General features: G+C 53.4%; 1 protein-coding gene across 2 annotated transcripts; it reads left to right on the forward strand.

Annotated features, from left to right (window-relative positions):
* Window positions 1–4,487: 4,487 nt before the first annotated feature.
* LOC129134077 (EH domain-containing protein 2-like) lies at window positions 4,488–14,403 on the forward strand. 2 transcript variants are annotated; one of them, XM_077193021.1, is made up of 6 exons: window positions 4,488–4,910; window positions 6,512–6,609; window positions 8,597–9,009; window positions 10,620–10,778; window positions 12,370–12,870; window positions 13,004–14,403. In XM_077193021.1, exons 1-6 carry the CDS (start codon window positions 4,513–4,515, stop codon window positions 13,046–13,048), a joined length of 1,614 nt encoding a protein of 537 aa, XP_077049136.1. In that variant the 5' UTR covers window positions 4,488–4,512; the 3' UTR covers window positions 13,049–14,403. The 2 variants fall into 2 exon arrangements, with proteins under 2 accessions (XP_077049136.1, XP_077049135.1); XM_077193020.1 differs by having other exon boundaries at window positions 12,370–14,403.
* The last annotated feature ends 245 nt before the right edge of the window (window positions 14,404–14,648 follow it).

Here is a 14,648-nt window from a genome sequence, read left to right on the forward strand (position 1 = left end):
CTCATCAGGAGTGGGATCAGGATTGGGATCGGGATCAGGATCAGGATTGGGATCATCAGGATTGGGATCAGGAATGGGATCAGACCAGGACTGGGATCATCGGGACTGGGATCAGGATTGGGGTCGGGAATGTGGCCCTGGGACTGGGGAGAGCAGCGGGGATGTGGGAATTTGGGAACTTGGGATCGGCCCCGGGATGGGAAACCCCAAATCCATCGGGGATGGGATGGGAATGGGAAAAACCCCAGAGGCCCAAAATCTCCTTTTCTGCCCCAAAATCCCTTTTTGGCCCCAAAATCCCATTTTTCACCCCAGAAATCTCCGTTCTCATTTTAAAAAATCCCATTTTAGCCCCAAAAATCTCATTTTAAACCCCAAAATGCCTTTTTTTTTTGGCCCCCCCTCCCCCCAAAAAATTCCCATTTTTAACCCTTTTCCTCCCATTTTTCCCCAAAATTTGGGGTTTTTTTTAACCCTTTCCATCACGAAATTTGGTTTTGGTTTTTTTTTTAACCATTCCCATCCCAAAATTTGATGTTGTTTTAACCCTTTCCCTCCCATTTTTATCCCCAAATTTGGGGGCATTTTTACCCCTTTATTTTCCCAATTTTTTGCCGAAATTGGTTTTTTTTTTTAACCATTTCCATCCCAAATTTGGGGTTTTTTGGGTTTTTTTTTTAACCCTTTCCCTGCCGCTGTTCCCGGCCTCCCTGGGGGGGATTTTTTGGGGTCGGTTCCCGGATTTTTGGGCCGGAGGGAAATTCCCGGAATTTTCCCGGCTGGAATTTTGTACTGTATTTATTGTCCATAGCGCGTTTTTTAAGGAATTCCGGACATTTACTATTTCTGTGTAAATTAAAATCGCTTTTAATTAACAACGGCTCGTTCGTGCGCCCGGCAATGAGGGGGTTAATGGACAAAACTGCGGGAAAGGGAAAATTCCCAAAAAATTGGGAATTTGGGGAGGGGCTGGGGGGGATTTGGGGATTTTTGGGTTTTTGGGGTTTTTTGGGTCTGGGGATTTTTGGGGGGGTTGGGATTTTGGGGGGTTTTGGGGTTTTTGGGGTTTTTGATTTTTGGGAGTTTTGGGTTTTTTTGGGTTTTTGATTTTTGGGGATTTTGGGGGTTTTTTGGGGTTTGGAGTTTGAGATATTTGGGGGTTTTTGATATTTGGGATTTTTGGCTTTTTTAGCATTTTTGAGGTTTGGGATTTTGGGGGTTTGAGATTTTGGGGTTTTTTTTGGAATTTAGGGGATTTTTGGGGTTTGGGATTTTTGGCATTTTTGACATTTTTGGGATTTGGGGTTGAGATTTTTGGGGGTTGGGATTTTGGGGATTTTTTGGAATTTTGGGGGGGTTTTGGTGTTTTGAGGGCATTTTGGGGTTTTTTTTTTGATTTTTGGGGTTTGGGATTTTTGTGATGGCTGAGATTTTTGGGATTTTTGGAATTTTTGGGGTTCTGTGGATTTTGGGGATTTTCGGGGTTTGGGATTTTTGTGATTTCTGAGATTTTTGGGATTTTGGGGTTTTTTTGGAATTTCGGGGGGTTTTGGGGTTTGGGATTTTGGTGTTTGATATTTTTTAGTTTTTTGGGTTTTTTTCAGATTTTTGTGCTTTCGGGGGTTTGAGATTTTGGGGTTTTTTGGGGTTTTTTTGGGGTTTTTGGATTTGGGCCCCCCCGGGTCCCTCCTCGCTCGTCCCTCGCTCCCCCCCAGGGCCCCCCCCGCTCTCATTAATTAATTCATTAATTTGGCCCCGCCCCCTTCATTAACTCCCGTTGCTCTTTTATGGCGCAGCGCTGCCGGCGGGCTCGGCTTATGGAGATTTATGGTAATTTATGCAAATGAGCGGAGTTTTTTCAGCCCCTCCCGGAGGTTTTTGAGGCTCAGAGCGGCGCCCGCGGCTTTGGGGCGAAATCGCCGGAAAAAAGGAGCGGGAAAAGCGCCGGGAAAAGGTCGGGAAAATGAAAATCAGGGGAAAAAGAAACCGGGAAAAAATCTGGGGGAAAAAAATCCGGGAAAAAAAAAAAGGAAAAAAAAAGGAAAAAAAAGTCCGGAAAAAAAAAAAAAAAAAACTTCGGGAAAAATGAAATTCAGGAATGAAAAATCCGGGGAAAAAAACAAACAAACAAAAAACTTTTGGGAAAAAAACTCCGGGAAAAAAACCGGGGAAAAAATCCGGGGAAAAAAAACTTTGGGAAAAAAAAACTCCGGGAGCGGCGCCGGCCCCGCCCCGGCCGCACCCAGGGGGGAAAAATGGGAATTTTGGGGTGGAAAATGAAGAATTTTGGGGTGGAAAAACGGGGATTTTTGGGGTGGAAAACCGAGGAACTTGGGGCGGGAAAAATGAGGAATTTTGGGGCGGAAAAATGCGAAATTTTGGGGCAGAAAATGGGGATTTTTGGGGCGGGAAAATGGGAAATTTGGGGTGGGAAAACGGGGATTTTCCCCCGGGCAGGGAGGGCGAAGGGATTTTTGTGGGATTGGGAGCGAGGGAATTCCGGGAACTTTGGGGTTTCCGCCTCTTTGAGGGGGGAGTTTGGGATTTCTTCTTTTTCCTGGGGAAAAAATCCCCAAAATCCCCAAAATTCCCTTTTCCCGCTCCGTTTCCAGCAGGGAATCCCAAAAACTTCACGGTTTGGACTCGGATTTTACAGAAAAAAAAAAAAAAAAATCCCTAAAATTTCCTTTTCCGGCCGGGATTTGTGGGAACAAAACCCTGGAATTTTGTTTTTTCCTCGTTGTTTTTACAGGAAATTCCCCCCCAAAATCCTCATTTTTCCCCTTATTTTTTTAGGGAAATCCCTAAAACTTCGTTTCTCCGCTTGTTTTGACAGGAAAAAAAATCTCCCAGCGCCCTCATTTTCCCTCAGTTTGCGACAGCTCCACCCTGAACTTTCACTTCTGGCTCGGATTTATGGAAAAAATTCCTCCAGCTCCGTTTTTTCCCTCCTTTTAAGGAAAAGCTCCCAAAAACTTTGTTTTTCTCCTCATTACTGCAGGAAAAACCCCTCAAATCCTCGTTTTTCCCCTCATTTTTCCAGCCCAGCTCCCGAAATCTCCTTTCCCCTCTCCTTGAATCTCTTTTCCCACCTGGATTTTTGGGGCTAAATCCCCAAGATTTGGGGTTTTTTGCTTTGGTTTCCACCCAAAAGCCCCAAAATTCTCCTTTTTCTGCCCCGTCTGGGGGGTCCAGGTGGGAATCCCTCCCCTCCCCCCCCATGGCTCCCCCCTCCAGCTGAGCCCCTCCCCCTTCCCCACTTTTCCCTTTTTTTCCCCATTTTTTCCCAGTTTTTTCCGGGTTTTTCCCATTTTTCCTGGTTTTTTCCCATTTTTTCCTGTTTTTCCCCATTTTTTTCCTATTTTTTCCCATTTCGCCCTAAAATCCCCTAAAAAATAAAATTAAAAAAAAAATCCCCCTAAACCCCCTAAAATCCCCTAACCTCCCTAAAATCCCCCAAAACCCCTAAAATCCCTTAAACCCGCTAAAATCCCCCAAAACCCCTCAAAGATCCCCCTAAAATCCCCCTAAACCCCCTTAAAATCCCCTAAAACCCATTAAAATCCCCCAAACCCCCCTAAAACCCCCTAAACCCCCCGCTAAAATCCCCTAAACCCCCCCTAAAATCCCCCAAAACCCCTCAAAGTTCCCTCTAAAATCCCTCTAAAGCCCCCTAAATCCCCCTAAAATCCCTCTAAAATCGTCCAAAACCCCTCAAAGATCCCCCTGAACCCCCTTAAACCCCCTAAACCTGCTAAAATCTGCTAAAAAACCTGCTAAACCTGCTAAATCCCCTAACCCCCCCTAAAATCCCCCCAAACCCGTCAAAGGTCCCCCTAAACCCCCCTAAAATTCCCCAAAACGCCATAAAAATCCCCTAAAATCCCTCTAAGCCCCCTAAACCCCCCTAAAATACCCCAAAACCCCTCAAAGTTCCCTCTAAAATCCCTCTAAATCCCCCTAAAATCCCCTAAACCCCTCGAAGACCCCCCTGACCCCCCTAAACCCCCTCAAAGACCCCCTTGAACCCCCCTGCACCCCCTCAGACCCCTCTGCACGCCCGTTTCCCCCATTTCCCCCATCTCCCCCATTTCCCCCATTTCCCCCATCTCCCCCCATTTATCCCCCCCATTTATCCCCCCCATTTATCTCCCCCCGTCTCCCCCCATTTATCTCCCCCATTTATCCCCCATTTATCCCCCCCATTTATCCCCCCCATTTATCCCCCCCATTTATCTCCCCCCGTCTCCCCCCATTTATCCCCCCCATTTATCCCCCCCATTTATCCCCCCCATTTATCTCCCCCATTTATCCCCCCATTTATCCCCCCCATTTATCCCCCCCATTTATCCCCCCCATTTATCTCCCCCATTTATCCCCCCATTTATCTCCCCCATTTATCCCCCCCATTTATCTCCCTCATTTATCCCCCCCATTTATCCCCCCCATTTATCTCCCCCCATTTATCTCCCCCATTTATCCCCCCATTTATCTCCCCCATTTATCCCCCCCATGTTCCGCCGCCTGCGCCGTCCCCGCGGGGCGGTCCCGGTGTCGGAGCCGGCGCTGCCGGCGGCGCTGGGCTCCCTGTACCGCTCCAAGCTGCTGCCCCTGGAGCGGCTCTGCGGGCGCGCGGGGCTGCGCTGGCCCCCGCTGGGCCCCGGCGACTTCGAGGCCAAGCCCATGGTGCTGGTGCTGGGCCAGTGCTCGAGCGGGAAGAGCTCCCTGATCCGGTACCTGCTGGAGGAGCCGGTGCCGGGCGCGCGCCTGGGCCCCGAGCCCAGCACCGACGGCTTCGTGGCCGTGATGCACGGCCCGGGCCCGGGGCTGATCCCCGGCAACGCCCTGGTGCTGGATCCCAGCAAACCCTTCCGGCAGCTGGAGGCCTTCGGCAGCGGCTTCCTCAACCGGTGAGAGGGGATGGGGATCTGCTGGGATGGGATCTGGGATGGGATCCACCGGGAATGGGTTCCTCAACCGGTGAGAGGGGTGGGATCTGGGGTGGGGTCTGGGGTGGGGTCTGGGGTGGGATCTGGGATGGGATCTGGGGTGGGATCCACCGGGAATGGGTTCCTCAACCGGTGAGAGGGGATGGGATCAGCTGGGGTCGGATCTGGGGTGGGATCTGGGATGGGATCCACCGGGAACGGCTTCCTCAACCGGTGAGAGGGGATGGGGTCTGCTGGGATGGGATCTGGGCTGGGATCCACCGGGAATGGGTTCCTCAACCGGTGAGAGGGGTGGGATCTGCTGGGATCTGGGGTGGGATCTGGGGTGGGATCCACCAGGAATGGGTTCCTCAACCGGTGAGAGGGGTGGGGTCTGCTGGGGTGGGATCTGGGATGGGATCTGGGGTGGGATCCACCGGGAACGGCTTCCTCAACCGGTGAGAGGGGTGGGATCTGCTGGGATCTGGGGTGGGATCCACCAGGAATGGCTTCCTCAACCAGTGAGAGGGGTGGGATGTGCTGGAGGGGTGGGATCTGGGCTGGGATCTGGGCTGGGATCCACCGGGAACGGCTTCCTCAACCGGTGAGCGGGGTGGGATCTGCTGGGATCTGGGGTGGGATCCACCGGGAACGGCTTCCTCAACCGGTGAGCGGGGTGGGATCTGCTGGGATCTGGGGTGGGATCCACTGGGAACGGCTTCCTCAACCGGTGAGAGGGGTGGGATCTGGGATGGGATCTGGGATGGGATCTGGGATGGGATCTGGGATGGGATCCACTGGGAATGGGTTCCTCAACCGGTGAGAGGGGTGGGATCTGCTGGGATGGGATCTGGGCTGGGATCCACCGGGAATGGGTTCCTCAACTGGTGAGAGGGGTGGGATCTGCTGGAGGGGTGGGATCTGGGCTGGGATCTGGGATGGGATCCACCGGGAACGGCTTCCTCAACCGGTGAGCGGGGCTGGGATCCACCTTGAGGGGTGGGCTGGGATCTGGGCTGGGATCCACCAGGATTGGGTTCCTCAATGGTTGAGTTGGGGCTGGGATCCATCAGGATCCACCCTGGAATATGGGCTGGGATCCGCCCTGGGATCTGTGGTGGGATCCTCTGGGAATGGGTTCCTCAACTGAGATCCACCCTGAGTTGTCTGGAGGGATCTGGGCTGGGATCCACCAGGTTTGGGTTCCTCAATGGTTGAGTTGGGGCTGGGATCAGGTGCAAGATGGGGCAGGAGCTGAGCTTGGATCCACCCCGGGATCCACCCTGGGATCCACCCCAAGACCCATCCTGGGATCCCCCTTTTCCCTCTTTTTTTTCTCCTTTTTTTAGGTTTATTTTGGGAAAATTTTTTTGTTTATTTTGGGGGTTTTTTGGGGTTAATTTTGGCGTGGTTTTGTTTGGTTTTTGGGGTTTTTTTGGGGGGAGTTTTTTTGGGGTTTATTTTGGTGGTTTTTTGTTTTTGGTTTTTTGGGTTTTTTGGGGCAGTTTTTTTGGGGGTTTATTTTCGGTTTCTCTTGGTTTCGTTTGGGATTTTTTTAACCCTTTCCTGCCCCCCCTGCCCAGGTTCGTTTGTGCCACGCTGAACAATCGGGTGCTGGAGAGCCTCACCCTGATCGACACCCCCGGGATCCTGGCGGGGCCCAGGCAGAGCCTCTGCAGGGGTGAGGGGTCCCTAAAATTGGGGAGGGGTCCCCGAAACTGGGGAGGGGTCCCCAAAATTGGGGGAGCCAAAAAAATCCCAGAAAAAACAAAAAAACCCAAAAAATCCCATGGGAGGGGACCCGGAATTGGGATGAAAGGGGCGCTGAGAAATTGGGGAGGGGACCCCGAATTTGGGGAGGTGACCCCAAATTGGGGAGGGGTCCCTAAAACTCGGGAAGGGTCCCCGAATTTGGGGAGAGGTCCCCAAAATTGGGGAGAGCCGAAAAAATCCGCAAAAAAACCCCCAAAAAACCCTCAAAAAATCTCATGGGAGGGGACCCAGAATTGGGGAGGGGAATTGGGGAAATTTTGGACATTTTGGGGAATTTGGGGGAATTTTGGGAATTTTAAGGGAAAGTTTTGGGGTGCTCGGGACAGATTTTGAGGAGATTTTGTGAAATTTGGATATTTTGGGGTGCTCGGGATGGATTTGGAGGAGTTTTGGGGATTTTGGGGGCGATTTGGGGAATTTGGGATGTTGTAAGGGGATTTTTGGGGTGCTCGGGATGGATTTGGAGGCGTTTTTGGGGGAATTTTTAAGGATTTTCGGGGATATTTTGGGGTGTTCGGGCCGCATTTTGAGGCGGTTTTTGGGGGTTTTTTTTTTAATTTTTGGGAATTGTGCCCGGGCGGGGGCGGGGCCGCCCCGAATTCCCGGGAATTTCGCCAAAATTTCCGGGCGGGGCCCAACCCCCCCCGGCCCCTCCCCCCCCGCTTCCTCCCCCACCCCAAAATGCGGGGACGGCGCCAAGGGGGGGAGGGGCGGGAAAGGGGGGGAGGGGAAAAAAAGGGGGGGAAAATGGGGAAAAAGGGGGAAAAAGGGGAAAAGGGGGAAAAAAGGGAAAAGGGGGGAAAAAGGGGAAAAATGGGGAAAAAAGGGATTTGGGAATGGCCGGGAATGGGGAGGAAAAGGGAAAAAGGGAGGGAAAAGGGATTTGGGAATGGGGGTGGTTTGGGGCAGGATTTGGGATTTCCATTGGGATTTGAGGATCCAAGCCCACATTTTCCCCCAGGTGGTGCTGCGCTGGTTCTAGGGCTGGATTTAGGATGGATTTAGGATGGATTTAGGATGGATTTAGGGTTGATTTAGGCTGGATTTAGGATCAAATCCCACCCCTTTCCCAGGCTATGACTTCCCGGCGGTGCTGCGCTGGTTCTTGGGCTGGTTTTAGGATTGATTTAGGATGGATTTAGGATGGATTGAGGATGGATTTAGGATGGATTTAGGGCTGTTTCAGGATCAAATCCCACATCTGTTTCAGGCTATGACTTCCCGGCGGTGCTGCGCTGGTTCTAGGATTGATTTAGGGTTGATTTAGGATGGATTTAGGATCACATGCCATACATTTTTTAGGCTATGACTTCCCGGCGGTGCTGCGCTGGTTCTAGGGCTGGATTTAGGATGGATTTAGGGTTTTCCATTGGGATTTCAGGATCAAATCCCGCCCCTTTCCCAGGCTATGACTTCCCGGCGGTGCTGCGCTGGTTCTAGGATTGATTTAGGGTTGATTTAGGGTTGATTCAGGATCAAATCCCACCTTTCCCAGGCTATGACTTCCCGGCAGTGCTGCGCTGGTTCTAGGGCTGGTTTTAGGGTTTTCCATCAGGATTTAGGATCAAATCCCATACATTCCCCAGGCTATGACTTCCCGGCGGTGCTGCGCTGGTTCTAGGATTGATTTAGGATGGATTTAGGGTTTTCTATCGGAATTTCAGGATCAAATCCCACATCTGTTTTAGGCTATGACTTCCCAGCAGTGCTGCGCTGGTTCTTGGGCTGGTTTTAGGATTGATTTAGGGTTGATTTAGGATGGATTTAGGATCAAATCCCATATATTCCCCAGGCTATGACTTCCCGGCGGTGCTGCGCTGGTTTCAGGGCTGGTTTTAGGATGGATTTAGGGTTTTCTATCGGGATTTCAGGATCAAATCCCACCCCTTTCCCAGGCTATGACTTCCCAGCGGTGCTGCGCTGGTTTGCCGAGCGCTCAGACCTGGTGATCCTGCTCTTTGACGCGCACAAGCTGGAGGTGTCGGAGGAGCTGGCGGCGGCGCTGGCGGCGCTGCGGGGCCACGAGGAGAAGCTGCGCGTGGTGCTCAACAAGGCCGACGCCGTGGGCGCCCAGCAGCTGCTCCGCGTCTACGGGGCCCTGCTCTGGGGCCTGGGCCGCGCCCTGGACGCCCCCGAGGTGCCCCGGGTGTTCGTGGGCTCCTTCTGGGACCGGCCCCTGCTGCAGGACGGCCACCGGCGCCTCCTGGAGACCGAGGAGCGGGCGCTGTTCCGCGAGATCCGCGAGCTGCCGCGCAACGCCGCGCGCCGCAAGCTCAACGACCTGGTCAAACGGGCCAGGATGGTGCAGGTGAGGGGCCTGGGGGGTTTGAGGGGGTTTGGGGGGGTCTGGGGGGGTTTGGGGAGGATTTGGGGCAGTTTTGGGGTGATTTGAGGGGGATTTGGGGGGATCTGCTGCCGCGCAACGCCGCGCGCCGCAAGCTCAACGACCTGGTCAAACGGGCCAGGATGGTGCAGGTGAGGGGTTTGAGGGGGTTTTGGGGGGCTTTGGGGGGGTTTGAGGGGGTTTAGGGGAGTTTTGGGGTGGTTTGAGGGGGGTTTGGGGCACTTTTGGGGTGATTTGAGGGGGATTTGGGGGGTCTGCTGCCGCGCAACGCCGCGCGCCGCAAGCTCAACGACCTGGTCAAGAGGGCCAGGATGGTGCAGGTGAGGGGCCTGAGGGGTTTGAGGGGATTTGGGGCAGTTTTGGGGGTTTGAGGGGGGTTTGAGGGAGATCCAAGGGGATCTGGGGGAGGTTTGGGGCCACCCTGGAGCTCTCTGTGGCTTTGGGGGACCTGGGGATTCTTTGTGGGATCCCAGTCAATCCCAGTTGATCCCAGTTGATCCCTTGGTGCCCCCAGGTGCAGGCGCTGCTGCTGCGGCGGCTGCGGGAGGAGCTGCAGGGAGGGATCTCTGTGGGATCTTTGTGGGATCTCTGGGTTGATCCCAGTTGATCCCAGTTGATCCCTGTGCCCAGGTGCAGGCGCTGCTGCTGCGGCGGCTCCAGGAGGAGCTGCCAGGGGGGATCTCTGTGGGATCTCTGTGGGTTCTTTGGGTTGATCCCAATGATCCCTGTGCCCAGGTTCAGGCGCTGCTGCTGCGGCGGCTGCGGGAGGAGCTGCAGGGAGGGATCTCTGGGGGATCTCTGTGGGTTCTTTGGGTTGATCCCAGTCGATCCCTGTGCCCCCAGGTGCAGGCGCTGCTGCTGCGGCGGCTCCGGGAGGAGCTGCAGGGAGGGATCTCTGTGGAATCTCTGGGTTGATCCCAGTTGATCCCAGTTGATCCCTTTGGCCCAGGTTCAGGCGCTGCTGCTGCGGCGGCTGCGGGAGGAGCTGCAGGGAGGGAGGGATCTCTGTGGGATCTCTATGGGATCTCTGTGATCTCTGTGGGATCCCTGGTTGATCCCAGTTGATCCCTGTGCCCCCAGGTGCAGGCGCTGCTGCTGCGGCGGCTGCGGGAGGAGCTGCAGGGAGGGATCTCTGTGGGATCTCTGGGTTGATCCCAGTTGATCCCAGTTGATCCCAGTCGATCCCAGTGATCCCTGTGCCCCCAGGTGCAGGCGCTGCTGCTGTGGCGGCTGCGGGAGGAGCTGCCAGGGGGGATCTCTGTGGGATCTCTGTGGGATCTCTGGGGGATCTCTGTGGGTTCTTTGGGTTGATCCCAATGATCCCTTTGGCCCAGGTTCAGGCGCTGCTGCTGCGGCGGCTGCGGGAGGAGCTGCAGGGAGGGATCTCTGTGGGATCTCTGTGGGATCTCTGGGTTGATCCCAGTTGATCCCAGTTGATCCCAATGATCCCTGTGCCCAGGTGCAGGCGCTGCTGCTGCGGCGGCTCCGGGAGGAGCTGCAGGGAGGGATCTCTGTGGGATCTCTGGGTTGATCCCAGTCGATCCCAGTTGATCCCAGTTGATCCCTGTGCCCAGGTGCAGGCGCTGCTGCTGCGGCGGCTCCGGGAGGAGCTGCCGGCGCTGCCGGGCGGCCGCAGGAGGCGCCTGGAGCAGCGGCTGCCGGCGCTGCTGGGCCGGATCCAGAGCGAGCAGCGGATCCCGCCCGGGGATCTGCCCGACTGCGCCCACATCCAGGTGAGCCCGAGGGGATCCCGGGGGATCTGAATGGGGTTTTCACTGATTTTTTGGGTTCTGTTGGAATCTGATGGGTTTTTTAACTGATTGAATGGCTTTTGTTGCCATCTGATGGGATCTGCTGGGTTGTTTGGTGCTTTGATGGCTTTTGCTGGGATCTAATCGGATTTTTTCACTCATTTGATGGGTTCTATTCGGATCTGATGGGATCTGCTGGGGTTTTTTACTGATTTAATGGGGTTTTTTGGTACCTACTGGGTTGGGTTTTTTTGGGGGTTTTTTTTGCTGATTTTTTTCCAGTTGTGTCCCCCCAGGAGCAGCTGAAAAATTGGCCAAAAAAACCCCCAGTGGACACCAAAAACCCAATTTTTTTCACTCATTTGATGGGTTCTATTGGGACCTGCTGGGGTTTTTTGTGATCTGATGGGATTTTTTGGTACCTGATGGTTTTGGGGTTTTTTTTTGCTGATTTTGTTCCGGTTGTGTCCCCCCAGGAGCAGCTGAAAAATTGGCCAAAAAACCCCCAGTAGATACCAAAAGTCCAATTTTTTTCACTCATTTGATGGGTTCTGTTGGGATCTGATGTGATCTGATGGGGTTTTTTACTGATTTAATGGCGTTTTTTGGTACCTACTGGGTTGGGTTTTTTTGGGGTTTTTTTTGCTGATTTTTTTCCGGTTGTGTCCCCCCAGGAGCAGCTGAAAAATTGGCCAAAAAAACCCCCAGTAGATACCAAAACCCCCAATTTTTTTCACTCATTTGATGGGTTCTATTGGGATCTGCTGGGATCTGCTGGGGTTTTTTACTGATTTGATGGGGTTTTTTGGTGATTTAATGGCGTTTTTTGGTACCGACTGGGTTGGGTTTTTTTTTTTTGTTTTTTTTTTTGCTGATTTTTGTTCCGGTTGCGTCCCCCCAGGAGCAGCTGCTGGCCCAGGACCTGTCCCACCTGTCCAGGCCAAAGCAGCAGCTCCTGAGGGGGACAATCAGAAAAAATTGGCCAAAAAAAATCCCAGTAGATACCAAAAACCCCAATTTTTTTCACTGATTTAATGGGTTCTATTGGGACCTGCTGGGGTTTTTTGTGATCTGATGGGATTTTTTGGTACCTGATGGTTTGGGGGTTTTTTTGCTGATTTTGTGCCGGTTGTGTCCCCCCAGGAGCAGCTGAAAAATTGGCCAAAAAAACCCCCAGTAGATACCAAAACCCCCAATTTTTTTCACTGATTTAATGGGTTCTATTGGGATCTGCTGGGATCTGATGGGGTTTTTTACTGATTTAATGGCATTTTTTGGTACCTACTGGGTTGGGGTTTTTTTGGTTTTTTTTTTTTGCTGATTTTTTTTTTCCGGTTGTGTCCCCCCAGGAGCAGCTGAAAAATTGGCCAAAAAAACCTCAGTAGACACCAAAAACCCAATTTTTTTCACTCATTTGATGGGTTCTATTGGGATCTGATGGGATCTGCTGGGGTTTTTTACTGATTTGATGGGGTTTTTTGGTGATTTAATGGCGTTTTTTGGTACCGACTGGGTTGGTTTTTTTTTTTTGGTTTTTTTTTGCTGATTTTTTGTTCCATTTGCGTCCCCCCAGGAGCAGCTGCTGGCCCAGGACCTGTCCCGCCTGCCCCGGCCGAAGCAGCGGCTCCTGACCAAGCTGGAGGAGCTGCTGGGCCGGGACCTGCCCGCCCTGGCCCCGCTGCTGGCCCAGGAGGCCCCGGGCGAGCCCGGCGTGCGCGGGGGAGCCTTGGACGGAGCCCTGGGCCCCTTCGGCGCCGCCGGCTCCGAGGACGACGACAACGACGAGGACGAGGATGACGACGATGACGATGAGGAGTGGGTGGTGATGAAGGACAAGGCGAAGTACGACGAGATCTTCTACGGGCTGGCGCCCAGCGGGGGCAAGCTGAGCGGGAGGAGGGCCAAGGGCTGGATGGTGGCCAGCAACCTGCCCAGCTCGGTGCTGGGCCGCATCTGGCAGCTCAGCGACGTGGACAGGGACGGCATGCTGGACCACGAGGAGTTCGCGCTGGCCGGGCACCTGATCGGGGCCAAGCTGGAGGGACGGGGGCTGCCGGCCGACCTGCCGCCACGCCTGGTGCCACCCTCCAAGAGGAGGCACAAGGGCTCTGCTGAGTGACCCAAAAATGCCATTATTAACCCCAAAAATCCACCCAGAAATAGCCCAGAAATCCCCCAAAATCAGGGATTCCCAGACGCCGCCACGCCTGGTGCCGCCCTCCAAGAGGAGGCACAAGGGCTCTGCTGAGTGACCCCAAAATCCCCAAAAATCCACCCAGAAATAGCCCAAAACTCCATCCAGAAATCCCCTAAAATCAGGGATTCCCAGACGCCGCCACGCCTGGTGCCGCCCTCCAAGAGGAGGCACAAGGGCTCTGCTGAGTGACCCAAAAATCCCATTATTAACCCCAAAAATCCACCCAGAAATAGCCCAGAAATCCCCCAAAATCAGGGATTCCCAGACGCCGCCACGCCTGGTGCCACCCTCCAAGAGGAGGCACAAGGGCTCTGCTAAGTGACCCCAAAATCCCCAAAATTCCACCCAGAAATAGCCCAGAAATAGCCCAAAGTCAGGGATTCCCAGACGCCGCCATGCCTGGTGCCGCCCTCCAAGAGGAGGCACAAGGGCTCTGCTGAGTGACCCCAAAATCCCCAAAAATCCAACCAAAATCCACCCAGAAATAGCCCAAAATCAGGGATTCCCAGACGCCGCCACGCCTGGTGCCGCCCTCCAAGAGGAGGCACAAGGGCTCTGCTGAGTGACCCCAAAATCCCATTATTAACCCCAAAAATCCACCCAGAAATCCCCCAAAATCAGGGATTCCCAGACGCCGCCACGCCTGGTGCCACCCTCCAAGAGGAGGCACAAGGGCTCTGCTGAGTGACCCCAAAATCCCCAAAAATCCAACCAAAATCCACCCAGAAATCCCCCAAAATCAGGGATTCCCAGATGCCGCCACGCCTGGTGCCGCCCTCCAAGAGGAGGCACAAGGGCTCTGCTGAGTGACCCCAAAATCCCCGAAATTCCAACCAAAATCCAGCCAGAAATAGCCCAGAAATAGCCCAAAGTCAGGGATTCACAGACGCCGCCACGCCTGGTGCCGCCCTCCAAGAGGAGGCACAAGGGCTCTGCTGAGTGACCCAAAAATGCCATTATTAACCCCAAAAATCCACCCAGAAATAGCCCAAAGTCAGGGATTCACAGACGCCGCCACGCCTGGTGCCGCCCTCCAAGAGGAGGCACAAGGGCTCTGCTGAGTGAGAGAAATCCCCAAAAATCCAACCAAAATCAACCCAGAAATAGCCAAAAAATCCACTCGGTAAACAGCCAGAAATAGCCCAAAACTCCACCCAGAAATCCCCCAAAGTCAGGGATTCCCAGACGCCGCCACGCCTGGTGCCGCCCTCCAAGAGGAGGCACAAGGGCTCTGCTGAGTGACCCAAAAATCCCATAATTAACCCCAAAATTCCACCCAAAAATATCCCAGAAATAGCCAAAAAATCTGCTCAGGGACCAGCCAGAAATACACCAAAAATAACCCCTAAAAATCCACCCTAAAATCCCCCAAAAATCAGGAATCGCCAATAAAGGCAGAGCAAGGCTGAAGGTGATGTCCTGAATTTTGGGGTGCAGGGGAGAAAGGGCAAATTTGGGGGATTTGGGACCAATTTTGGGGAATTTGGTGTTTACTTTTGGGAGGATTTGGGGAACATTTTTAGGGGAATTTGGGGCTCAGTTTTGGGGGTTTTCAGGTTCATTTTTGGGGATTTTCAGGCTAATTTTTTAGGGGATTTGGGGCTTACTTTTGGGAATTTTCGGGCTTATTTTTGGGGATATTTGGGACACATTTT

This window comes from Agelaius phoeniceus, chromosome 36 (genome assembly GCF_051311805.1).
Source record: "Agelaius phoeniceus isolate bAgePho1 chromosome 36, bAgePho1.hap1, whole genome shotgun sequence".
Classification (NCBI taxonomy): domain Eukaryota; kingdom Metazoa; phylum Chordata; class Aves; order Passeriformes; family Icteridae; genus Agelaius; species Agelaius phoeniceus.

Excerpts from the sequence above, each read along its gene's own strand:
- LOC129134077 (XM_077193020.1), top strand. The coding sequence starts at position 4,513 with ATGTTCCGCCGCCTGCGCCGTCCCCGCGGGGCGGTCCCGGTGTCGGAG. Across the intron at positions 4,911-6,511 it reads GGCAGCGGCTTCCTCAACCG|GTTCGTTTGTGCCACGCTGA; the intron begins GTGAGAGGGGAT and ends CCCCCTGCCCAG. Across the intron at positions 6,610-8,596 it reads CAGGCAGAGCCTCTGCAGGG|GCTATGACTTCCCAGCGGTG; the intron begins GTGAGGGGTCCC and ends CCCCTTTCCCAG.